The sequence below is a fragment of the Pseudomyrmex gracilis genome, unplaced genomic scaffold (genome assembly GCF_002006095.1).
Source record: "Pseudomyrmex gracilis isolate BER0280 unplaced genomic scaffold, ASM200609v1 scaffold_8, whole genome shotgun sequence".
Taxonomy (NCBI): Eukaryota; Metazoa; Arthropoda; class Insecta; order Hymenoptera; family Formicidae; genus Pseudomyrmex; species Pseudomyrmex gracilis.
The window spans coordinates 1,252,060-1,279,262 of NW_018020592.1; the positions used below are offsets into that span (position 1 = coordinate 1,252,060).

The window sequence follows — 27,203 nt, forward strand, 5'->3', positions numbered from 1 at the left end:
TCGTTCAAGAGCGCGAAGGCTTAATATTCGTCAACCGCGTGAAATTTGCAAGATCCGATGAAAACGAGCGATGTCGAAATTAACGAAAAAATCTCGCGACTTTTCGCGCCCGCGAACAATCGAATTATTTTTAATGTTTAATGGTTTTGGTTAGTGACACGAGAGAAAGTATTTTCGCGAAATAAGAATTTATGAGAAAGAGAGAAAAAGAGAAATTGTGACAATCCTCTAATTAAACACAATTTACGATTCTCTTGTGATCGTAAAGCACAACAACTCTGATAACTTTCACATTTCAATGTCTATCATATCGGTGCAATCCTATCAGAAAAAGCGTGTGTAAATAATCACAATCAATTCTATCGACCTTGATTGGTGCCGCTTTTATCTCGACGCTGATTGAACGTTTCTCGGATGTGTTTCTCGATTTATGTCGTATAAATCAAGAGGCACGGTACTGTCTCTCGCGCCGTTCGACTTCGTTGCGCGTGTCTTTAAAAACGTAACTAAAATAGTCACGTAACAGTGAGAAGAGGAAAAACAACACGTGACTATAGTCACGGAACTGTACTTTTTAGTCACGTGTCTTTAAAAACGTGTTGATTTTCTACTCCTCCCTCTCACTATTTTTTTATTTTGATTTTCATGCGTTATTTCTAATATCTCTAATGTGTATTATATATAGTTTGTAAAACGTATATACTAGCGGTGACAGTTGTGTTCATTGACACAAAACGTTAAAATAAAAACAATAGTAACGTGGCGTAGCAATTTGAAACAGTAATTTTATCTACGTAGCTATCCGTTTCTTTGTTAAGTGCGTAATTTTCTGCTCAACAAAGACTTTGAAGTGGTTTTTATTCGCAAAATTGATATACCGTGCCGTTCTGCAATTACTTCTTTACAGTATTCAATTAAGTTGCGGAACAACAAAATTGCCGAAGTGTTATCTTGAATCTAAACGACTGCCTGGACTTTCGGTTAAGATAATTTCGGTTCTTTGCATAGATAGATAGAGAGAGAGAGAGAGACACCTCCTGTTATTCTTAAATAAGCAATCCCTTTTGCAGTATCCTCAAGAGTGCTCAAAGTTTTAGCCTGATGTTTGATTATCTTTTATTTGCAGATTTCGTCAGGTGGTTTGCGTGACGACCTCTTTCATTAAAGAGAAAGAAAAGAGCGATTTCTGTATCTTCTTTTTTTCTGTGCAACTCTCTTTAAAACCGCGGAATATTAATCAAAAAATTCCAGCTGGGGAAGCTTATCGCTTTGACAACAACGAACAAGATATGTTATTAAATTTTGTACTTGAATGTAATTTTGTCGCGGGGATCTTACTGGTATCACCGAGAATTGATACTCATTCATTTTAACCCGTTTTCAAAGAATAATCAGCTTGTCATAAATCAATTCGTAACGATATTAAATCAAACGAGGCAAATATAATGGGAGAATCGAGAATATTGCATTTTAACTTGATGGTCGTCGTTCAGCTTCAAGGAGTCGGAGGCGGAAGTGCCGTTACCGGAGAATCATCCTTCGATTATGGCGCCCCACCCTCACCGCTATACCGTAAGCTCTCGGCATAACAGCGGGCGCCAGAGTCAGAATGATAAATCGGCGAACGTTCGAAACGTGGCACGCACAGCTGACGTGCACGGTCAGGAGTTCCGCGAGCGAGATCAAGCACGGACCGGATTTTTCCGGAGTCGCGCGATCACCCTTGGAAAACGGAGCACGTTTTTCTCGCCGTGTCGTTTCTCGCGCGATTCATCATCTCACGCCCGTTTTTCTACGTGGCTCTCTCGGCTCGATGAGTCGTCGCGAGCGCCGTCCTATTCGAACCGTATGTACGAACGATTCAGTGATTTCGCGTGCCAGCAATATCGGTGATCTTCGCGAGAATGCTTCGATTTTTGACGAAAACGTGATTCCGATGCGTGATTAACGATCTGAGATGCGGTATATGTTATTATCAATTATCGTATATCATCGAATGGATCGATTCATCGAGTCTTGACGAATCATGTTTTTTTCTCGCAGAGTGAAATTTTAATATCGCAGCAAATATATAACGATGAGAATGCGACTTCCGTTCGCAGTTAATGCTAATTGCCGCTTTTATCCCTTTCTCGTCTCCCTCGCGAGTTTTTTGCGCGCTTCATTAAACGTGATTCACTCGGCGCTATGGCCCGCTGCCCACAATTTCGCGCGCCGCCGAGTTTACGAGCGATATAATTGACAAGCGAAGTAAACGCGCGCACGCTTTGAGAGAGACACAAATTGAAAATAATTACAATATATATTACATGCGCAAGTAACGTTTCGCTTTACGTCACGATTGAAAGCGCAGTATTGCCAATATTCGGCCGAAAGTATATAGGGCATTATCATATATATGCGACACCGCACATTACTTCGAAATTCTCTTGTGCGAAATTTTAGTTCACGTTGTTTTCCATTTTGTTATTGCGACAAATAATGACGGCATGCAATTTAGATAACGGCGCAAAGGGTATCTACGAAACTTTGCCGTGATAATTGAGCGACGACTACCGCAGCGCCTGCCGCATCGGATTTTCATAACGCGCCGCTCCCGGTTGCGTCGGCGTATTTTATCGCGAAAAAAANAAAACNNAAAAAAAAAAAAAAAAAAAAAAAAAANNACAATTTTNNNCGCTATTTTCGAGCCAATAAACCGTTGCGCGAAAGTGTGTAACAGTTTGCGCGTTTAACTGCATCGAACGTGACTGCGCGCGCTACGAGATGACGGGCGGAATTGCACACGTACACATCGATAATTCAACCTTTGCCGACTTAATTGCTCATGCTCGCTGCAATCGATTTCAATTTTTCGCTCGCCTCGCGGATGATATTCTTACAATAATGCTCGGTAAAACAAAACGGTATAAAGAAAAAGAGATTATAAATCGCACGCAATAAAATAACATTTAAACGTGCGACCTTTCACACGTGATTTTTTTATGCAACACGAACCTTTGCTCTTTTACAAATTTTCGCAGCTGACACGAATGTCGTGTAAATAAGCCGCGCAAACAAAATATGTATGTTTATTTGTTACAAATCACTAACTGTCGTACTTATTTTACACAGGATTTTGATTAAAAACTTTGTTGTCGGAGTTTCGAACACACGAAGCTTTTCCGTAACTATGAAAAACACTCGCTTTTACAATATTTGGTTTTATTCCATTGCTCGCGGCAGAAACCTCCAATTTTTCCGAACATACCTCTATCCATTTTCGCTTTCGACTTTACTTTTCCTTCGCCAACATTTCCGGTGCGCACAGTGTTTGATTTTCTTCGCGATGGTTTACAGTCTCTCCTTTTTTTTTATTTTTTTATTTTATTCTATTTGTTTTATTGCTGAACCGCGCGCGCGCTGCTCGTTTGCACCGCGATACCGACGTGATGCTTTTTCTTCGTCGCCACTAATCGAATACCAGGCGAAAGAAGAAGAACGAGGCATCGATTCTCTCGGAACTGCACCGCCAACGAAGTACATATACGTGTATGTGTGTGTGTTTATATATATATATATATATATATATATATATATATATATAAACAAGAGAAGAAGATATATATATATATTGTATATATATATATATATATATATATATATATATCTTCTTTGTTTCGACGTTCTCTCTCGACCGACAAGAGCGACATTGTCAGAATTTGTGATTTTCGGAGCCAAACTGTCTCATTTGGAAAAAAAAATTTACTGCCATTACGAGGCAAATGGCCTATTATTTTCTACATCCTGTCTGTGACATTCTGTAGAGATATAACATATATATATATATATACGATGATGGTATGTGAGAAAACGAACAAATTGTCCTACATACGCGAAAATGTCGTAAAAATGAAAACTGTACGTACAAAATTGCCGCAAGATTTGCGAAAGATTACCTGCGCAATTTGATAAATTTTAAAATCTCGATGATTAAATTAATTTAACTGGAAAAACACAATTGCGAGATGACATATCGTCACGAGGATTTAATTCCGTTTCGATCGGAGTGAGTTTTATTTCGTTTCAACTTTAATCGGAGTTCTACGGGATACTCAGTCGGCGTCTGAAATTGCAACTGAAATTAACCGACGTTCGCGAAACCGAACGATGTTTGCAGATCCGCGCAACTTTTTCTTCGAAAGGAAAAAGTTACGGAGAGCAATAAATAAAATTTCGTCTAGAATAAATACAATTTCGGCAGAGAGGCACTCACCACTTCCGTTTGTATAGATACCCGGGAGCGCCATCAATCTAGCAATACTCGCACTCTTGTAGGTGATGTTTCTCTCTTGCTAAATTGAATGCTCGTTTGCTTGCTCATTATTCAATACGTATAAGCATTTGCTAACGGCTGGAAGAAAAAAATCGAAAACGCATTGCAGTCTTTTTCGGACGTTAAAGACAGTTAAACTCTTTGTAAGAAAAATAAACTTTGCATACCGCGTTGGGAAAACTATTGCGAAAACGTGTTCATCGCTCAGAAAAACATTCACATTATGATACATGATATTCTCTTGTGTGGAAAATAAAAAAAAGATAATCTCTTAAAAAAAAAAAGAAAAGAAAAACGTGTGATGCATATAACGCGACAAAAACAAACTCGATGCTCGCTTCTGATTACTCGCCCGGTGAACAATGAACACACGCGACATTGCCATACACGATGCTTGCAAACGTAAATATTAAGCTATAAATCATATGCGACTCGTTGTTTAGTCGGTTCGTGCCAAAAATGTTGGCGGAGCAACGTTTCATGACAGAAATTGGTGTGACACGCGGTTGCACAACAGCCGTGAAATATCACAGGTTGGCGAACCTTTGCGTTAGAAAAGCGAAGGCGAGAAAAATTCTTTGCACCCCCGTTCGCGCGGCATGAAATATGAAGATTGATATGCGAGACGTATAAATTATGCGCGTCGCGCGCGGAAGTCGCGGTTTGGCCGACATCGCGCGCGTTGAAAAAAAGTGCCAAAGCTGATTTTGCATTTGTATAACATTCCAATAATAAAAGAGTATAATTTCAAGTGTGTGTTGTGTGTGTGTGTGTGTGTACCACATAATCTTACAAAAGATCCATGGCTCTTCTCAGACCATAAATATTCAAGTAGAATATTAAAGAACTTTTGAATATATTCAACGTTTCAATATAGAGAATCTATAGATCGATTATTTAAAACAAACAGGACATTCCGCGCGATTGAAATTTTTTATAAATAAAAAAAAAGAAAAGATATTGTAAAATAAAATTGTTGTATTCGCTTTTGGAGCGTATACATTCAGAAATGTCAATACGTTTCCAAATATCAATATGTTAGTTTACTCGAAGTGCCGTCTGACACATTCTCCTCAAGACAAAATCGATGCCCTTCTTCGAGAAATATAGGAGTGAGAGCACCTTCGTACTCAATACCGCGAATTTTCACTCGCAAGGAGTAAAGAACACAACTACAGTCGCGTCCGTGTTACATACGGTAGATTAGAATATTCCGAAATATTTTTTGTTTTCAATATCTTAGCGCAAAGAAAATTGATTTTTCTGAGAAACGGCGAGAAGTGAAACACGCGCATAAAAATCCACGTGATTGTTTTAAGACACAAAACAATAATACGAACGCTTTCGAATTTCTCGTAACTTTTGGTCTTTTTTTTTCCATTTAAAAAAGTTCTCTTTACGCGTGCAAATATTTAGTTTTAATAACAGTATCTGTCTATTTGTTTCATATTGTTAACTTTTATTTATTTTCCAAGATTCGAGCTTTCGTCTCCTTTTTCTCGCAATAATCACTGGCGGACCTTTATGTAGAATCGCAATTCTCTTGTAAACAAAATCTCCCTCTTTATAAGAAACTAGATGTTTACCCATTCTATCAATCGGAGTGTTCTGTTTCACAAGCAATTCGCGTTGTTCTCTGAGAAACAAACAGAAACTCGCCTCTCTTCTTTTATTACTTATAGCTTGTCAGCAACTTACGATCGCGCCCGAACGATTTCGACTTTTTCGCGGTTTCACGCCCCGTCGAGTTCGTTCTCCCTCGGACGCGGGATGCTGTTTTCGCGGGGTGCTCGGTTTCTGTTGCGCTTCCTTCCGCGATGTCGACCCGTCGCTGGCCGCCGCGACATCTCCTTTCAACCCCCGACGACACTTTATACATAAAACATCCTTTTTATCCTGGCGTATCGTTTTACTTCTCGCGCGTGCATAAAATGCCACGCAACTCGGCGCGGCGCGCGCATCCCACCAATCTGTATATATGCATGCACGGGATATCTGCATATATACGGCGAGATAAAACGCGTCGCCTTCACGCAGTGGACATTCTGAAAAGAATACACTTATCGACGATGCGGTCCGATGCATTTCACCTTGTCGCCACGGAAACGATACGCCGTCATCTCGGGCAGATGGTGACGACACGCCTTCGACATCTTAATGCGACCTCGTTGTAAAACGCCTCCGCCACGTAAACAATTTTACGTCCTCGGAAACGGCGGGGATTTTGCGACGCGCGCGTGATGTCTTGAACAAGCAAATTATTTTATCGAATTACTTCCAACTTGGCGTAACTTCGACTAATTCGTTCCAACTGATTCAGCGGAGTTGCTAATAAATGTTGAAGCGAGTGGTATCGCTTCGGAGTGTGTTTCTCGGATCGATGAGAACCGAAAATGTATATGTGAAATAATATGCAACGTGCGCGTGAACGGTTAAATAATAAATGCAAAAATGATAACGAGAGAAACTCTGAGTGAGAGAAAAATTTTATTTTTTTTCTGCTGTTTGTGAGGAAAATAAAAATTACCAAGCAGGAAGAAACACTAATCATTGCTCGCGAAAGTTGTTCGGCGTAAACTGCGTGGTTGAATAAAAAGTTTACGCTAAGAGGGTTAGTAAAAGCGCGGTTGTGGAGAAGAGATCCACATGTACAATAAAACAGCGAAGTCGCTGCACCAGGGTGCGCACTTTATTAGCCAACTACGACTCGCGTCATAAAACGAAAGGTTTGCGCGCATACACGCGCCGACGCGCGCTCGCGTAGTTCTCTGAGTAATGTGTTTGTCTGTCAGTAGTAAAAACAGACGATAAGTCCGGGAGACTTTCGTCGGGCTCACACGCGCGACCGTTCGGATATTTCTGGCTCTCGAGTTAACCTTGCGAAAAACCGGAATCCGGAATCCCACGGGTGAAACTCATTTCGTGTCAGTTATAATCAGTCTTCATTTCGTATATGTGTCACATTTAGTTTCTCTTCTCAAATTAATCATCATATTCGTTTACCAAATCCTGAAACACGAAATTATGATATTTTTTCTCAATGAAATTCGGATTCAACATGAATTCGACTAATATAAGCATTAGCTGGCTATCCTAATTGGCAATAATAATTAATACACAAGTCGGGATATAATTTATAATCGCGTCTTCTCTCTCTTTTGCGTCACGCTGCGCAAATGCGGATTAATCAGCATCGATTTAACGTAAATTCGTCCGGCAATAGTTACGTGTTCCCGGACATACGTGACCGATCAAGGTATCGCGATGCACTCGATGGGAAGCGCAAACGGAACGAATGTATTCGATTCGGCTCACGCTCCTCGTCGTTTGATTGTAAATCCGCTGATCAAACATTTAATTAAATTGGAGCGCCCCACTTAACACTTCGGCTCCGAAGCGACACTGCGTTGTAAAACGACAACGTCGGTTCCCGTTTTATGATAATCGATCGGCTGTATGTAATCGATGCCGTCGTGGCATTAAGTGTTCGTGTTATCGAAACGTGATCTTACCAAGAAGCTTACGACGTTCCCATCGTCGCGTCGACTTTTGAGAACTGAATATTTATAGCGACTTAACGTTTGAGATGGGCTTTAAACGCGGACGGTTCTCTATAGTTCTAATTATCCATTCAAGTCGTTACGCGTTTGACATTGTCATTATCAATTAAGTCTCAACGTGCGATGTCATAATGGAACAAAGCATTGTTCCGGTTCGTTGAAAGCGTCAAGGCGCGACGTTATAATTATATACGTCGAAGTACCTTGCCGCGCGACTTTCAAATTTAATACTTATTACATAAATTTGTAATGTTTTAATTGTTTGATTTTTAATCGAATTAACATTTTGTCTTTAAGTGTGTTTCTGTTACGTTTTTTTTTTGTAATTAAATTATATTTTATAATAAACGGATTTTCGAGGACAAAATAGTAGTAAAAATTATACATCGTCTTTACTGTGAAAAAAATGTTTCATTGCAATTAATAGCGAACCATCGAGCATTATGGCCGTCGTCGTATCAAAGCATATTTCGAGATCCGCGGATGCATTACTGGAGTAATATCAAAGATGAAATATCAAGAAATGCGAAGCTGCAGTATCTCGCGGTGATATACATCAAAAGATCTTTGCTGCATGCATTATTCCGTCTTTATTCCTTTGCCTCGCCTAACGTCGCGTCCTCCATTCCGAAAAGCTGCTAGACGACAAACGCTGATATCGAACCGTCGTCTGCGGTCTGGCGATTCGGAGAAGACAATTCAACAAATACGGTACGCGAAGGTGATTTACATAAATTGTTCACGGTAGTTTTAATCAAGAAGAATAAATCGCGAGACACGTGTCTGTGTAGAAACGGCGTTAAAAGCGTCGAAAACGCGCGCTAAATACAAGATTGCAAATAAAATACGAGAAAAATAAATAATTAATATCGGAGAGAGAGAAATTAATAAATTTGAATAAAATATTTTTTCGAATGCCGAGAGATAAAGACGAGATTTTGCACGCTTCGTAACGTTAATTACTAATTCAGGGAATTGCAACCGTTCATTAACAAGAAACGGGAGAAACGCGCTCTTTGATGAGCGCAAAATTCTCGCAATGACTTGTTGTCTTAATAAGCTTAAAGCATATTGAAGTGAAATACAACACGGCGGGGCGTATTTTCGCGCTGGCGAATACGACGAAAGATCACCAAGTGTAAAGAGGATGTCGGAAGTTTGCAGAATCGAAGAAAATACAAAGAAGTCAAACGGAGAACAGAGAACAGAGAGGGCGTCTCTACGGAAAGGAAAGCCTAAGCTGCTTGCGAAGTCGTTGAAAACTTTATGTGCTCCGCCAAAACTCACTTCGCTCGTTACCGGTTTTTATCTCGTAATCTCGCGCGTGATTCGCGGATAGGAAGATTAATAGTTCGCGGTAGTTAAAAACTTCGTGTGTCATTTATGTTTTTCTATTCTCTGGAATATACAAACAGAAAAAATGATTTACAAAGCGCAAGAGTATAATGTGTACATCCAGAACTAAAGAGAAAAATCATTCCAAATAATCAAATTAATTTGACAAAATGAAATAATTCGTTAGTTTGCTTTTTTTTTTGTTAATAATACGCACTTGCGGTAAACGACGTCGTGCCGACGCAGCGAGAAAACGCAAACTGCTTTTTGCAACGTATATATTTCTTCTCTTGTTTGTCTCCGCCCTAAAAAGGGAGCGCTACTAAGGGGATGTGGTTAATGTCGGGTGAGAAACGGATAGGGCGGAGAATTAGCAGGGTCACGACAATATTAATAGCTGTTTCAGACACCACTCGCGAATATCGGTTTTGCGCGGAAACCCGACAGCGCTTTCATCCGGCACCGTCATAAGAATTAGGGGAGAGCCTGTCGGTCTATTATATCGGAGTGGAGAGTAATGTGGCGGCGTTATCATCATCTTATTTGTGTGTGTTAAGAAAAACCAATTCTCTTTTCCATCTAATTCTGTTGCAGTGTGTTTATTCTTTAGAAAATGAATTATTTGGAGATGTCATTTATTTCACGAAAATTCAAGTGATCAACTGTTACGTAACGTATTTATAAAACTATAAATTAAGTAAAACAAGTTTGAGCAAATATTCTACACAAACACAATTCTCTTAAAAAAATATATATATATATGATATATATATTTAAGTAATAATACTTTCAATTAAATTAAAAATTAAAAATACAATTTTCTAAACGATAAAATGTTGTCAAGTATCTTAGGATATTCGGTTTATCGCAGAAACCATTTTATCGTTCTCTCTTGATTGTTATCAGAACGAGAAAGTTATTTCTCGAGCAGATATCGACCGATACGTCGTCGTTCTTGTCCTTTGCGCCGCGAGACGGCAATTTTTTCGCTCTACAAAGAAGAAATTCCGTTCGTCACACGATAAAGCGGCATTCGTCTAAGCATTGAAGATGGTCTTTGAAATTTTAAACGCTTTTGTCTCCCGTCGGCAGTGCCTTTTTCTTACCCTTGTTCTTACGGCAGTGAAATTAAACGTCCATTAGCACTGTCCCGATGGATACTCCCGACTTCAAGTGGCGCGACGTACAGATAAAAATAAAAATCACATTTGCGAAACGAGGCTTTATACGATATGACTATCCATTTAAAGGTAATCGCGTCCCGTTAATTAATTCTACATTGCATTAATCTGATAAACGCCTGTCAACATCGTGTTTATTTTAAAGTGTAATTATGTAATGAATTCATATATTCTGTCAGAACTCATTAAATTTATGGAAGTAAATATTATATTGAAAGCTCTTCAAAAGCTCTCGACATAATTTCATGGAAATTCATATATATGTTGTTATGTATGTCACGCAAGGTTCTTGTAAAATTGTGTACGGATAATTACAAAATTTGAAATTCCGAAAATAAATAAGACATTTTAAACATATTGAAGTTTAAGTTTTTTTTATGTTGAAAAAAACACTTTTTGACAGACAGTGTCACTTAACAACATCAGTGTGATTTGTGATATTTGGAAAACTGTTTTCGTTTCAACTCTATAGGCTGCACAGAAATCGAAATTGAGTGCCGCGAGATAATAAAACGAGTGGTAAATGTGATTTCGGTTACAGATGCACTTTGCAAATGACATTCACGAATTGGGTACTTTTGGTTGAAAATTCAAGGTGGCAAATTTACATTCGCCCATAAAACTCCGAGTCCCGAAGGAAATCGGCGACCGAACGCCACCGCCCTAGCTTGCCAGAAAACGGAGAAATCCTTGTTCTGTAAGTTCCGAGATTACGAAAAACCACAAAAAAACTGTATTCTCATCTCCCAAGCATTTCCCACTTAAATTTTTTATATAATATCCTCTTTCCAAAATGGTACCGAAAGGATTTCAGAGGATATTCCAGAAACACCAGAAAGGAGGAAAATATTCTTATTCATTAGAAATGTCTGTTGAGAGAAAACTTTTGTTAAGTATTTTACTCCTTTTACTTCGAGAATACAGTGTTTTCGGTGTAAAAGAGCTTAACCGAACAGTTCGACTTTCGAAACTTGGTTCAAATTATTGTGCGAAACAGGATGAAGATTAAATTTGTCTGAATGCCTTTAAACTGAATTACTGTGCAGTGTCTCGATCACATTTTCTTATATATATATATATATACACACATATATATTTCAAGTACTTATTGCGACGTGAGTCGCATTTGTACCGCGGGAATACATATTTGAAGTAGTGGCGCAATCTCGCGCAATCATGCATGCGCGCATACGCACCAATATTATTAGTTTCTGTACACGCAAATCCTCGTAATACTCCACGAAGCACTTTAACATTACTTATCATACAACATCTGAGTGAGGCGACCTCCTCTTTGCCACGTAGTTTTCCGATAGCAATTTGCATACATTAAGATACGTACAAATGCAATACATACCTTCCTCTGTTGGCGCTACAAATTGATGAATAAAAAACGACTTTTCTATATGTTTTCTAATATTACATAAAATTAAATTTTTACACGAAAAAATATTTTTCAACGCTTTTAGCACAATTACACGCAAAATATAATAACACGGAGCAATTGATTGCGAATGAAAAAATAATTGAAGTAGTGTAACGATAAGTCGAAACGAGCAGTAGAAACACTCGCGATTGAGTCAGCCGCGTCAGCTATTGACATTATCAGCTTTACATAACAGTCAAATGTCAAATACTGTACATATTGACAATCATAATGACACAAAGACAAACAAAATTCATTCGCATATAAAAAAGCAAACAAATTCCATTTATTGTTAATTCAATCTACGAAAAAGTTCTTATATATTGATCTGAAGAGTAATATTTCACGAAATTGAACAAAGTATGCGCTTGATATGTATTAAGTTTGTATTAACACACTCGTTTGTTCGCCAGAGAGATCACATTATCGTCAATATCCAGGAGGAGTTATTTCAGCTTCGTCAATGCTCATCTAACGCTTGTCTTCGCGTCAAACTCGCGATTTATTTCACACTTGAGCGCGCTTCTTTAGAGAAAATTGTTCGCGCCTGTTGCGAAAAGAAAACACGGCAAGTAAGAACGAGGGCAAGAAGTTAGAGTGTAAAGGATAAGGTGCTTAACGACCACTCTTGTAACTTACAGTGTATTATTTATACTAGTGAACATATATCACGAACTCCTAAGAGATTGCCTGTTATATTAACTCAAGTGTCATCGAATGTTACACAACACTTTATTATCCCGTTTTCACAAGCGGTTATAAGATATTATCACGTTGTATCTCGTAATTATATGATATTACAGAAGTACGAAAGCAGAGTACGAATTAAACAACGCGATAATTATCTACTAAAGTACGATACGTTGCGGTATCTCGTTTCTCACGGAAGATCCGCAACCGGTAATATTGTTGTTCGCACGATATTGACGCGCAAAATCATTCGTTAATTGATGAGGTCGTACGTCACACATTTGCCGTATATTTTTCGCAGCGAAATTTATCGCGCGAATCCACGCAACGAGGTCAATCTCCGCGTCGTAAAATCGACATTATTATACGTACACGTGATTTAATGTGAGCGTTGCGCGGAAATCGGATGAGCGACAAAGAGGAAAGAGAGAAAGAGAGAGAGAGAGAGAAAGAAAGACCGAGACCATGCAGTCAGAGAAAAGAGGCATGATGACGGATCGCTGAGCGTCGCCATTTAGTCGAGTATTCATCGTCGAGCACACACTTCTCCCTCTGCTTTATGTCGTGTCGCGCGCGAAAACGAGATAAACGGCTCCCGGGGAAAACGGCGACGCGTCGTGTTGCGTGCGCACGTGTTTCAACGCGGCGGTCGCATTATCATCCATTGCGGCGAAAAACCACTGTCGAGCAAAATGTAGGTATCAGCCGCGCACGCCAGATTGATATCGCCAACCAATGGCCCGCGCGTTTTTCCCGTTCAACTGCGGCTTGTCTCGTCTCACCCATCAGGTCACCGTGCCGACTGCTTTTATTTATTCTTCGTTTTTTTTTCTTCCCCTCTCTGTTAGTTACTCGCATCGTTAACGATACGCCTCCGCTTTTCGGCAAGTGATATCTCGGATGATATTTGACGGGCAGCCTCGATGTACTGAGCAATTCATATACAAATGTAAAACCGCGATCTACTTTGGCTTTGTGTTTACTTTATTAAAACGGATGTTTTTTCTCTTCAAAATGAAAAACAAAAAAAGACATTGCAGCTATCGCTAATTAGCAGCTTGCAATTATAATCGACTTGTAATATTTTGCATTGTAACGAATGCGCGGGTTTGTTTTAATCGTTGAAAAAATATCGAGAAAAAATTGCAACTTTTGATGACGTACGCTACTCTATGCTCAAGCATATCTCTTTTTTTTTTTTATTATTATACGAGTGCATTACGTGCTGCCAGATGTGTTGCCAGCGGAACGCTACATCAGGGAAAATCCGAACTTACCCGAGACGGCTATATATTCACCTCTCTATTCGATCAAGTCCTCACTTTTGCTCCTCTTTGCATGTCAGATAAAACGGCAACGCTTCTCCTTTAAACCGCGACTCTTTTCGAAGCGCACTCGTTTGCGTTTCTTCGAGTTTATCCGACGCTTTTTACGATCGCGCGTTTCCGCCGTCGCTCTCTTTATATTATCAAATCCGAAGACAACAAATACCTAGATTCGGACAAAGAGACCTGTTTTTCTCACAAACAAAACGTTTTCATGCGTGTGTGCAAAAATATTTTCATGTATCAATTATACGTATCGAGTTTTTTCTACCAAAATGTTGTTTATTGATATTACGGTATTTAATTTAAAAAATAAGTTTGTTTTACGATTGAGAGATTATAAATTTTAGAGCGTATGTGTTCTCTGATACGCTCCAGGTGTGTGATACATTCCAATTATTAATAAATATTTGATGTTACTTAACCAAATCTTGTGGTATCTTTCTTTTTACCCTGCGAGAGGTGTCACAATCTTTCATCAGATCGGAAGCGTACGCATTCGGATGCATCTCAATCCGATTTCTGTACTCCAATGCAAAGTTTTTTTTTCTGATTTCTTCCTTTATGATTCATATATTGAGATCTCTATGAAGCGATTTCGCAAGATGTATGTTTAATTTTAACATTGTATTTGTGATTGTATATGCATATATCTCTATATGTGTACATGTAGATACGAATATGTGTATATGTTGAATAGTCACTGAATAGTCACAGATATTCAATCAATTTGGTTGATTTCTTTCAATTTAATGTAAAACGTAAATTTGTTTTTAACACGCTTATCTTTTAACGCTATTCCCGACATGCTAATTCGTGTAACTGACAAATACAAGAAATTTGTTGAATTTACTGTAATATATGTTTGCGTTGTGCAACACACATCAACGTTTCAGCACAACTAAACTAGTTAAGCATTAAACATCATAAACTCCCGTTGTCTAGCCGTCTGTCAAGCTGTCTTAAACTCCTATTACATCTTTCACCCCGGTTAATATATATATATTCTATATTCTCGATTTCTGCTCCTTCGCGTTTAATTATTATCAGATCTTAGACATTTCAGAGCCGATTGTTGTTATATATTTACTGTCTTGAAAAGTGACACGATACTCGCGAACAATCAGATAAACAAAAAAACAAATCGAAGTGTTGTTGAGTTTATATTTTATTTTGCAATACGTTAGATTCGTCAGGTTTCTTTTCTGTGCGCGTTTACGCGCGATACGCATTCATACACCGGATGCGCGATTGTACGCAACAGTTTCAAATCGCAACGAAAATCGTAACTTGCCGGTTGATGTAGCGACATCAACGATGACAACAATGTTAATAACGGGGGGGGGATGATAAACTATCTTTATCGTTCCGGTGCTATCTCTTTTTAAAGAACGCCCCGTTTCTGCGACCGTATCTCATCATTCTCCGTCCGACTATCATAACACATTAGTGTGAATATAATTTATTATTGAGAATAATGCTCGGTAATCCCGCTGACCCAAAACGAAAGAACAATATCCGTGGCAACACACAAACGTAAATATTACTCGTATATCGCGCGCCGTTGCAGCTTCGTGTCATTAGACGAGTCTAATGTTCCAACGAATGTGTTCGAAAATAGGTCGAGACGAGAATCAAAGCGCACAATTCTAACGTGGGAGTACAAGAAGGTCCGTTTCAAATCAGTTCGTATAAAGTATATATATGTATAAAAAATACTGAGAAATTCCGTTGTGTAAATCCAGTCTTAATTGCCGCTTTTAACGTCGGTGTTCGGTAAAAGCAAAAAATACTGAATTATTAATACGCGCAAATATTAGCGTGTTAAAGGAAGTGGGTCGATGCGGGGTCAATTAAAATGCTAAATCAAACACCGATATGAATAATGTAAATTTAATTTATGTTATGTCCACGGAGAGAAAATGAACGTTCCCGCGTCGGCCCGTCATCGCTATTTTGCTAAACAGCGACGATAGCGGACGATAATGGCCTCCCGATGCATGACGGCTCGGGCGTCTTCGATGAGGTCGATAAGTTCGCGCCGGGAAAGCGAGCACTCAGCTCGTTATCCAAGACACAAATGCGCCGCTACTTATCGTCTTATCGCGTAAGTAAATTTCTAGCGGCGGCACTCGCGCACTCACCTTCTATAAGTCGACCAAGTAGTTCGCACTCTTGTCGCGTGTCGTTAGCCTTATCCATTATTCGGTTACTTCCCACTTTCCTGGATAAGTGAAACTCGTCGAAGTTATGCCGAATAACGCTCCGCGTTCCGATTCGCCACAACTGGCAAGAAACTGCGACGAATGTTATGTTTGCTAAAGAAGTTTTTTTATTTTTCAGTTTTTTTTTTTATTTTTGTGCGCGTCTTTCTTCTTTTAATACTTTGCAAACAGTTTCTTTTTCTTCACGGAAGAGACGGAATACAATATAAAAAATGTGCACCACAACATGCAATATCGTCTTTTCTCTTCTCTCGACTCTCTAAAAATTGTCCTACAATTTATCGGCTCTTCTTAGACGTAAAAGTGTCGAGTACTTTGGAGAAATCCGATTTTCATCTTCATTGCATTCTGTTCTATCAGTGCGCCGCGCGTTAGCGTAACTCGCGCGCGCGCACATCTCGTTGAGAACCTGTTCGTGAGGTAAGTGCGAGATAAGAGAGAAAACAATTCTTGTTCTATCGCGCGCCGGATGTTCCCACGAACTTTTCAACTACATCCTCCCCGTTAGTTCTAGAACGCGCAGTCCGTGCGCGATTTCTGGCTCTCAATTTCCGGTTCGAAACGACGAGGCTTCGAGCGAGGTGGTGGGCGGGACGCGATCGTCTTTCGAACACCTGAAAAGCACTTAAAGCGCTGCGAATAGCAGTTGAAGCGATAAGGAACAGTGATAGGCGCTGGTGCTCTCAGATATCGATACTCACGGCTGACGATGACAACGCTCGAGAGAACAGCTTCTCTTCGGAAGAGTATGGAAAGTTATGAGTCAGCCGCGTGCACCTACCACAAGTTCACTTTGTTATCAGAATTCAGCAGTTTTTTCAAACTGCTCGATGCCAATTACGATGCGCTTGTTGTGACATCGGTAATTAGTGCTACTTTTTTTTTTTTTTTTAATGAAAGGCGCTTGACTCGCTTGCGATAATTCTGACGTAAAGTCAAAGACACAAAAGCAAGCTGAATCCTGAGTAATTGGAGAGCTCGCTTTAAAGACAATTTGAAGTAAATAATGATAAAATATATTATAGATTTGCATTATTTTTTAAATATATGTGTATACGTATATTATGTTGTAAACGTGAATGAAACTGTGAATCGATGCCCTTCATTCTCAGAGCCGGAAATTGCAATAGATATTTCTGGTTATACATATTTTTCCACAGGAAGCTGCAACCTATATGCAGTAAACTACTCAACTGCGTAGAAAAAAAGCGACGAAAATGGCTCTATTTCTCGGAATATATGTCGCAAATTTTCTCTCTTTTCTCAAAGACCGACGTTTCGTCTCGGCTTAACGCCGTCTGCTTCCGTCGTTTAGCATTTTTTTCGCTACTTCTCTCTCTCTCTCTCTCTCTCTCTCTCTCTTCTCCACCTTTTTTCTACCCGTGTCTCCGGATTAAATATTCACGAGAGGAAAAATGGGGACGATTCTTCCGCCACGAACTCGTCCCGTAAATTTCGCTTGGTGAGCTATAAAAAAGTGCTCTTGAATAAATAATCATTTAAAGAAAACTCTACTTAAAAAGATGTAAGAGCAAAAGAACCGAAAAGCAAAACTTAAATTAATAAAAACCTATTGTTCTAATTAATCTGTCTGTCAAATGTAGTCAATTATTAAATCTTAAATTAATCAAAGATGTGTCATATATTTTTCATAAATAGATACATAAAAAAAAAATCTCTAAAATATTACATGTACGTGTAATACGTATGAAAAATATAATTTATATTTTATAATATAATTAAAAAATAAGATAAAAACGCACATAATAATTATAACGTAATAGGATTAAGTGATAAGTCATACGGTCTATTTAATTACACGATCTTCCGAAGGAGACAAGGAATCATGTCAAATAAAAAATAAAATAAAAACGCACATAATAATTATAACGTAATAAGATTAAGTGATAAGTCATACGGTCTATTTAATTACACGATCTTTCGAAGAAGACAAGGAATCGTGTCAGATAAAGTGGCTGGCAGATAATTCTACCCCAAGGGAATAGTAGGGCACTACATGCATTTCTTATGCGAGACGAGCTCATCATGGTTAAATTGCTTCTATATATATATATATATACGCTGACTATGTGAGAATCTTCAATATAGTGTCAGAACATCGATGCTGAACCTTTGGAGAGTGAAACTCGCGAAACGAAAATCGATCGACACAACGATGATTGCGATACGCTTTATTTACAGCCACGTAGCGAAACAATTACGTGAAACGATATCAAATCGGTTTTCGAAAATTGCCGTAATTAAATCCTCACGATTAATCACAGTTTCGTAATTTTAATATTACGGCGCCGCTATTTTGCGCGGTTTCTCTCGTTTCGGTTGTCATGTAAATTCGGTGTTCGTTCAACCGTGCCCATTATTTCGCCATTATGATTTATGACCTTGCTCGCGTATAGTCATCACATTTCGAACGCAATGATGCGCGGTCAGATATCGAAGGTTTTTTTTTTTCAGACGGATAAAATATTCATCCGCATAACTTGGCGTTCGCGGTCGCGTCGCGATATATATATATATATATATCGACAACCACATCAAATTCCTCATATTTCCTAAAAAAACAGTCACCGTGGCACGAGTAAACTGTTTTGCAAATTTTTTAAATGTAAAAAAAAACGGATTATTATTTTCCGGATCTATGTTTTGCGAGAATTCAGGATTTATTCGATTGTAGTGAATATATTTCAATATTTTTAATTCACACACATATAAACGTTCTCAGAGCTATAATATCGTCACAAGCGACGTCCGCGCAAAAACGCGCGTTCTGCACGCGCGCACACATACACACATGCGGCAGACTACATTTCGAAAACGAAAAATAGTGACCGATTCTGATGCAGACGCGCTCGAGTTAAAAGAAACAAGCGAAAGAATAAAAAAAGAGACTGCCACTGCGCCAATCGGAAAGAAGCATGTGCGTCATATTAATCAACGTGTTTTTTTTTTTCACTTGCACGCGAGTTGGTCACGCCGGAAGGATTCAATACTCTCGCGAGTATCGGGCGAGATTCTTGATCTGCAAAGGGAGGTTTTAATAACTGCGGAAAGGCGGAAGGCGAATACACACACACACACACACACACACAGGCGCAGAAGGGAGACGGAAGAGATAGAGAACGAATGGGAGGAGAGGTGGATGCGGAGTTTAATATGTACGACGATCCTTCTCCCGGAGCGTTATAATCGTCGAGTATCGATCTCAAGCCCATGACGTGGTCCCACTTCGAGGGACTTCGCGTTTGACCAATCACTGGTCTGCTGAAGGATCACAGTACGCGCGTACTTGTCGTTCCTGATCGTCCTATGGCGATTCCGCCTTGTGTAATCAACACACACAGCGCGGAAATCAGAGCAATTCTCAGTCGGGACGCGTAGGAATTTTCGTAGGAATCCGCTCGCCGCTCGTTGCCGCCGATATTACTTTAAAAAAAAGGAAAGAAAAAAAAACCAGCTCAGGATATTGCAATACATCCCGCGCATTTATAACGTCGTACATGCGACGATCCGTTCTCTTCACGTTCGTTTTTATTCTCGTTACGTATGAGCTTCCTCGGACACGCAAACGCCATATTTCATTCTTCATGTAAAAATTTCGAAACGTACGCTTTTTACGCGGTTCGATGCGACAGGATGGGAAGAAAAGAAGGGGAAGAGAGAGAGAGAGAGAGAGAGAGAGAGAGAGAGAGAGAGAAAGAGGCCGCACTGGGGAAATTGCGCAAAACAATATTGGCGGATGAAACGCTCGGCTCGTAATTCTCACTCGATAACTGGCGCGGATTTATTGGCCGTGTGTGAGCGACACGCGTATATGGCGTGGCGAAAGCGTAGATGTATCACACCTCGCCGCGAATAAAACATCCGCTCGCTTTTCGCGAGAGAAACGCCCGCAAATGGCACGCCGCCATTAATCATTACTCGCCCGATTTTTCGGTCGTGCGTTATCAACGGTGATCATGTAGTTCTCTTTTTTTTTTTTTTTTTTTTTTTTTAATGTTATATATCATATACATGAGCGCGGTTTAACAGGGTTTTCTTTTTTCTTTTGCAGAAATACGTCAGCGAAGGATCGACAGTGCGAGATTGCGTGTCCCATTGCGTGGAAAAAGGTGAGTAATAATATACGCCCGCGAAACGAATCCTTCTCGATGCAAAATCTCACCAGCCGAGAATCACTTTGTCCTTAAATTTCTGTCGAATTTATATTTTTTTGTAATCGATTTCAAAATGTCAAAGTGTAGAAGAAGAATTTCAATGTTGTCATCCGTTACAATCTGTTTGCGCGAAATCGTTTATTTGCGAACTTTTTAAGTATCGGAGCGACGCTGAATCCCATGCCCGGCCGTAAAAATAAATTCCTTTGGCAGTCTGGTTGGTCGCCTCGACGGCCAGACAGTTTCCGGAAATTTACCGGGGATAAAGCGACGACCAAATGGGATCCTAAAAAATTTGTGAAACCGCGTGTTATCGGTTGCTTCGGACCGACGTTTGTTATCTTGAAAAGGCAACGGAACAACGCGCGCGCGACTGTCGACGAACGCCCGTGCCGATGGGAGACACGGTCGAATCTCTTTTCTTTCTGTCTCTCGAGCGAGAATCGATCGTGCCACGTCATCGATTTCGAATTTCGTGCGCCGATGGTGTGTGCCAGCATCCGCACTTTCTATCCACTCTATCCAGTCGACGGTATGGGAAGGGGAGAAGGGAATACGAGAGGACCCGAGTCGCTTAAAGGTCCCACGAGCGGCGTGTTATCGGGTCGCGTCGTTTTATTGTTTCGCTGCGGATGAAGGCCTCATACTTTTCCTTTCCTCAGGTCTCTTTCGTATTTTCTTTCGCCATTCCCTTCGACAGCGCCTCTATATCACTCCTCTGTCTTCCCACCTCTTATCCTTCTCGCGAACTTTTTTGTCATATATCTCGCAACGGAAACGCCGCGATTAATCTTTGTCCGGGCACGTTCGGCTGTTTTTCTTTCTCCGTCCTTTTATTTGCCTTGTATTAAATTTTCTTAGCCGCGGGAAAATTTCTGATTTTACATGTAATTTTTCCTTATTAATATAAACGTGTCATTTCTCGTGTTCTTTCTTTCAAGATATTTATAATAAAGTTAACTCATTAAAACTCATTTCTCGAAGTCTCATCGAGAGTTTTCACTTGTGTAACTTGGGATTAGAAAATTTAAAACAATCGCATTTCTCTTTCTCACTGTGTATTGAAATAAAAAAAAAAAAACATTCGGTGATAAAAATCTGCGAGCGTCAGAGATAGATCGCCACTTAAGCTGTTGAATTAATCGACTGTTACAGAGGCCTGGAGCACGAGAACGTACTGCTGCCAACAGGACGGCTGCAATTCCGGCCCGTCGTTGACAGCGTCGAACAGCGCGTTTCTGATCCTGGCGATCTCGCTGGCGGTCCTCATCATGTGCCGAGGCCTTCGTGGCTAATACGTCGTCCAGCAGGAGGACGGAGGATCCGCGCCAAGAGCGTCTCACCGGTGCCGCATAGGTCCTTCAATCATAAAACTTTACACAGGGGGTTTGGGAAGAGGGAACGTAGCACTTGAGACGTTTGCGCCGAATGATCGGGATTTCCTACAAGCGGATAGAACACGAATACGTCGATGGTTGCCGATATTTGGTCCTTCGATTTTTTCGTTCGACTAAAAAAACCTCCCACGTTATTTGTATAAAACACTTTCGTGCCGTATATGTATCAACGTGTGCTTTCTCTTTTCCGACGTTAATTGTCGTTCGATGATTAATTCCAGCGTTTGTAATCAAAATCACGATGAAGTTTGTAGTAATCAGCGAGTATTGCGCAAGTCGATGTGTGTCATTCACTAATTGTTGAGATAATTGAAAAAATTCTATTGACAGCTACCATAAGCTGGGAAAATCGCGTTGATGTGCTGTGTTCACCTGTTGCTTTTGTCAATCATCAGGTTGATTGATTTTCGTTTTATTATTATAGCGCCGGAGAGTGTAACGTTTTCTGCAAGTTAACATCTCATAGATATAGCTACTATTCATATAGTTACTTCGATTATATAGTAAACATTTCTCTCCGCGCGTGTATTCATTGTTTTCCAATATTTTGTTTATTTGATGTTTTTTTTTTGTTTTATTGGAAAAAGATGATTCAATTTCAAATAGCTTTATTGCAGACATTCAGTTTTGCGAATAGAGTGTGTGTGAAAACAAAGTAATCGAAAATTTCAAACACGTGAAGAATAAATATTGTATCGAAGAGAGAGAGAGAGAGAGAGAGAGAGAGAGAGAGAGAGAGAGAGAGAGAGAGAGAGAGAGAATCAGGATTGTATTCTCGAACAATAGTCTTTGCATTAATGAAGACGCCACGTGTAGCAAATTTACATCTTCTATTTTGGGGGCGTCGGTATCCCGTGCGTCATACAATCAGGACCGAGTCAATTCAGCGAACACAAAACGTACTTGCTAAACTCGGCCGAGTTAAGCGACGCGGAGGAATCGGCTCGTTAAATCCCGTTGCGTTATCGCGCGCCAACTTATCTCTTTCTCACTTCCTCGCTTGCTCTATTAAATTCGCACGCTTCCGCATACTTTCTCGGATCGGTTGCTTTGATAGAAAAGTTTCTGATTTGGTTTGATTGAAACTTCGTTTGGCGAATTTCTTTCTTATGGAATTGAAATTCCACACACGCACACACACACATAGTTGACGTATTTAGCGCTCGCTTGTCAAAGGAAAATCATCGTAATGAAGTTCTACGATGTTTCTTTGATAAGATATGATATATTGCATCGGTGTATCCATTCAATCTTATTCTTCATGGAATCTCGCTAGAAAGTCTGAATTCTTGAAAAAAAGAAGAAACAATTTCAGATCGTTGAATTCTCTATCTTTTCAATATTGATTTACATTAAGAACAAGAATTTTGAAAAAAATTCTCATATTTACGTTATAAAAAAGCATATTCTGTTAAATCAGCACCCGAGTGGAAAGTTACACGCAGGACCCTCCGTGTCGATCCCTCAGCGTTAGGATTTGTTTTCTCGGATCTTTTCCCGTTGAGAGTACGACATTTTGTCGGCGGATTGAATTTATTCAAAAAGTTCCGCCGTTCCATTTTTCGTCAGGAATTTTATCGACGCTTCTCCCGCCGCCTTTCCTGTCCACCCGCTTTTCCCCGGTACATGTGAGTTTAATAACATCGGGACGCGGCCGGTGGGCAGGTCGGCGGGAACGAAAAAGCGACGGTCGAAGAGCGCGATAGCCGATATATCAATATTTCGAACGCATCGCGTCGCGCGATCTGGCTCGACTTTCGTGAATATTTCGATGCGCCACTGACAGCGGACTTTTCGTTATTAGCGCTGCACTTCTGCAAGTCACGCCATGCAAGAATATCGCATTGTTTCATTATTATCCTATTAAAGTGTGATCCTTTCAAATTTTCCTGAAACTCACGTCGAAGAGAATATTAAACAGTCGACCTATTTAAAACAAATTTAAATGTTCGATAAACGCTTTCAACACTATAGACGCAAAATAATTTCTAAAACAAAACAAAAAAAAAGAAGAAAAAGTCTTTCCAACCCTGTTTGAACAGTCTCTATAAAGTTTATAACAGCGTTAGAGTGTGGCATATATTTAATGTGTTTTTAAATTTCCAAAGTGTGAAGAGCGCTATTAAAACTGACACGCCGATGAGACTACAAGAATATCGGTGGCGTGTATGCGCTTTATAAATGAGTTATTGATGCTCGAGATGCGGCGTCAGGATGAATATTGTTCGGGAACGTTGCTTTTTTTTTCATAGGCATCTTTTTTAAAGCTGTTGAATCCCTGTTGATCCTTTTGACATTGAGACGCTTATCGATTGTATCGTGTATTTATACACGACGCATCTTTCATTATGAGAAAAAAAGCGATGCGACGAGAAAAAGGATTTGACCTTCTGCGACCCAGTTTTTTGCATCGTCCGAGCGAAGCCGATTATTGTCTCAAAGATGAGCTTTATCACATCGAAAAGAGAAAGCATGCGGCACAAGATGAAATTCAAACTCGTTTTTGCTTGTATATCTTCCGTCAAGTTTTGCCATTTCCTGCAGTGTACATAAATATTTCCCGACGTATAAGGGAAGAAATGCTCCCCCTCCGAGTCTAAAAATGCGAAAAATAAATTATTCATACCGTTGAATCTGAAATTGGATGCATTATCTACCGAGAAAATGCATTTGAGAACTCCGGTTCAATTTTCTTTCGAGAAAACAAGTATTTTAAAAGTTAATTCTCTCTTTCTCCTTGTACATATATATATGTAGATACATAAATATCTCTATAACAAACGACTATATTTCCCGATATTTCGTTTCTTTCATGACGGGAGTATCGCGCGTGTTAAAAAGATCCTAATCAATGGTTCGAGTGGAGTACGTAACATAAATGGCAATAGGATGTCCTGACATATCCCGTGTTTCTTTTGGGCCACTTTAGACGGATAATGTTCTTCACAACACAACGCGCAGCCGCGATTCGCTACGAGCGAAGGAGCATCGACAGCTCGACGGCTCGGAGCGGAAGGAAAACCACGACGATGTTCTCCGCGCAAAAGCCGGTTATCAATACATTGGACCATACTCGTTGTCAATGACACGCGTTTACTAAAAGACCGAGTTATATCGCGCGGGAGCTGAATCGGCGGCAGCAACAACAGCGAACAGAGGGATGTTGCTTCTGTCGCACGACACCTCGTAGCCGTAAGACACACACAAAAATACGGAAAAGAAAGCGAAACAAAAAAAAAATGACGGAAGAACAGAAGAGGATTGAATAAGCAAATATAACGTGGTAAAAAAAAAAATCTACATACAGATAACGTTTAACAGAGGAACAGTGAGGATAATAATATAATGATGTTATTATTACTATTATTATTACTAATTACTATTACTACTATTGCTACCATAAATTATACAAATTACTATTGAACTACTGTGCATCACACCGAGTACATACATTACATATATGGTAGTTTACAATCGATTAGGCAAATGCGAAACCAGAGGAGTCGAGTCGACTAATTATGTAAACCGCTTTATAAGTAGCCTTATAAATTGTAATTAAACTGCGTAAAAAAGAAACGAGCGAGAGAGATAAAATATATATCTATGTGTTTACACCGGGTGACGCGAAAGATGACAATGACGTGTCTTTGTTGCATCTTTGAGGTTTCGACAAAAGTAATTATCTAACTTTTACTATCGGATAGAATAACAAAAACACTTTTTTCTACATCTAATTTCAAATAAATTTTTATCAAAAACGTCTGTGAAAGATATGAAACGCAATAATTTACGCGAAAGTATAACTTCATTCTCTCGCGGCTGGTGATACACGATTAACATTTCTTTTTTTTATTCTAAACGTTATGTGCAAATTTAATTATTCCGTTTTGCTCGCTAGAAATAACCAAGAAAGGAACTTTGTCCGGTTCCTACTGCATTAATTAATTACATACATCCAATACATATATTGAAATCACGAGCAGGGGTAGGTGAGAGAGACTTAAAAAAATAAAAATAAAAACAATTCCTAAACAATTTTAGAAAAAGAATTCATCTTAGCGAGTAAGAGCAGAGCGCGGTTAGAAGATAATCCGTTGTCTGTTCGCAGAAAGAAAAAAAAAACGTTTATAGATGAACAGCGCAAGCCTGACAACACGAACATGCGAAAGACATCGCAAAGACATCTCCGATATAGAGACGGTCGCCAAACACACATATACACGTGTATAAGTGTGCATTCCGAAATATCCGAATAATTAAAAACCACTTCGCGATCAAAAATGAGTAATGACTGATGATGAATAATCATTGTTCGTCGCAAACGAATACTAAATATTTTTATTCGCACATAATTAAAAACGAATAATGAATATTCTTATTCGTTGTTTGCGCGAATCGTTCAATTATATACCGTCGTCCTAAAACGCCGTCTCAGTCTTCTCGTCTTTCGTACGTCTTCCGGACTTTCTCGTTGCTCAGGAAACGAACTACCTATCTCGCAACGTAGAGGCAGACGATTTATCTAACGTTAGCACGAATTTATATATATATATATATATATATAGGATAACGTTAAAGCTAATCTATCTATCGGACGTCGCGTCGGGCGATCAAAACCGTCGATTGTTATTGTTGGAAAAAGAGAGAGATGTGTGCGTCGAGGTATAGTAGCCGTTGTGGCGGTTGCGGCCCGGAATTAATGATTGACGGAGCGGGAGCGCCAGCTCGCATCGACTTAGTATAATTAGCGCAGGATCGATATAATCGTCTCCTCTCCCGCGACGATTAATACCCCGATCGCAAAATCGCACGAGCCGCACGCGCGATTAGGCGCTACCGCGGAGATTGCATCGACGGTTGGTGGCTGGATTATATCGAGAGACTTCAGGTCACTTGATCCAATTCATTCAGCTGCCGATCGGGGGATTTATTCGTCGCCGATACGTCTTGCTTAAGCCTCGTCGTATACTTTTATAAACTAAGATGCATCAACGCATTTTCCCCTTTCCCCTTTCCCCTTTCCTTATAAATTGATCACTATCACTTGCGGTTTGACAATTACTTGACTCATTAATCTCTTAACTCATTGTTCTTGCGACTTCTACCCTTAAAGCTCGTAATTGTAATTTTATTAATTAATGTATATTGTAATTTTATTGGAATCAAACGATACGTGGTAATATTTTGTTAATTGTTGTTTGACCGATTATGATAAGTTAAATGGTAAACGTCTCTCTCGACAAAGATATTTTGATAAATGTCTCAGTGAAAAAACATACAAAATTACTCTTCAAAAGCATTTCGTCAGAGAAATAAATCCTCTCTCTCGAATCACATTTCGCTCTGAAAATTTGTAGAAGTTAACGTACACGTTTCTCACACTAAATAAAAATAATAAATAAAAAAATAAAAAAAAAAACAAATTATACACAGACGCGCTGACAGGACGCACAGAAATCTTTCGAATGTTCACATCGTAAATGATTCATAGTTGATTTCTTAGCACTTAAGGATTTTACTATATATATATATATATACATATATACATATATATATATATATATACATATATAT

At 39.4% G+C, this 27,203-nt stretch overlaps 1 protein-coding gene across 1 annotated transcript in view; it reads left to right on the plus strand.

Annotated features, from left to right (window-relative positions):
* The window catches only part of LOC109860643, a 74,745-nt gene extending 47,580 nt beyond the window's left edge, over positions 1–27,165 (plus strand). Inside the window, exons 3-4 of the mRNA XM_020439877.1 lie at positions 20,130–20,187; positions 21,388–27,165. Of these exons, the coding sequence (XP_020295466.1) occupies positions 20,130–20,187; positions 21,388–21,527 (198 nt within the window). The 3' untranslated portion in view covers positions 21,528–27,165. The remainder of the gene's footprint in view (positions 1–20,129; positions 20,188–21,387) is intronic.
* Positions 27,166–27,203: the final 38 nt, after the last annotated feature.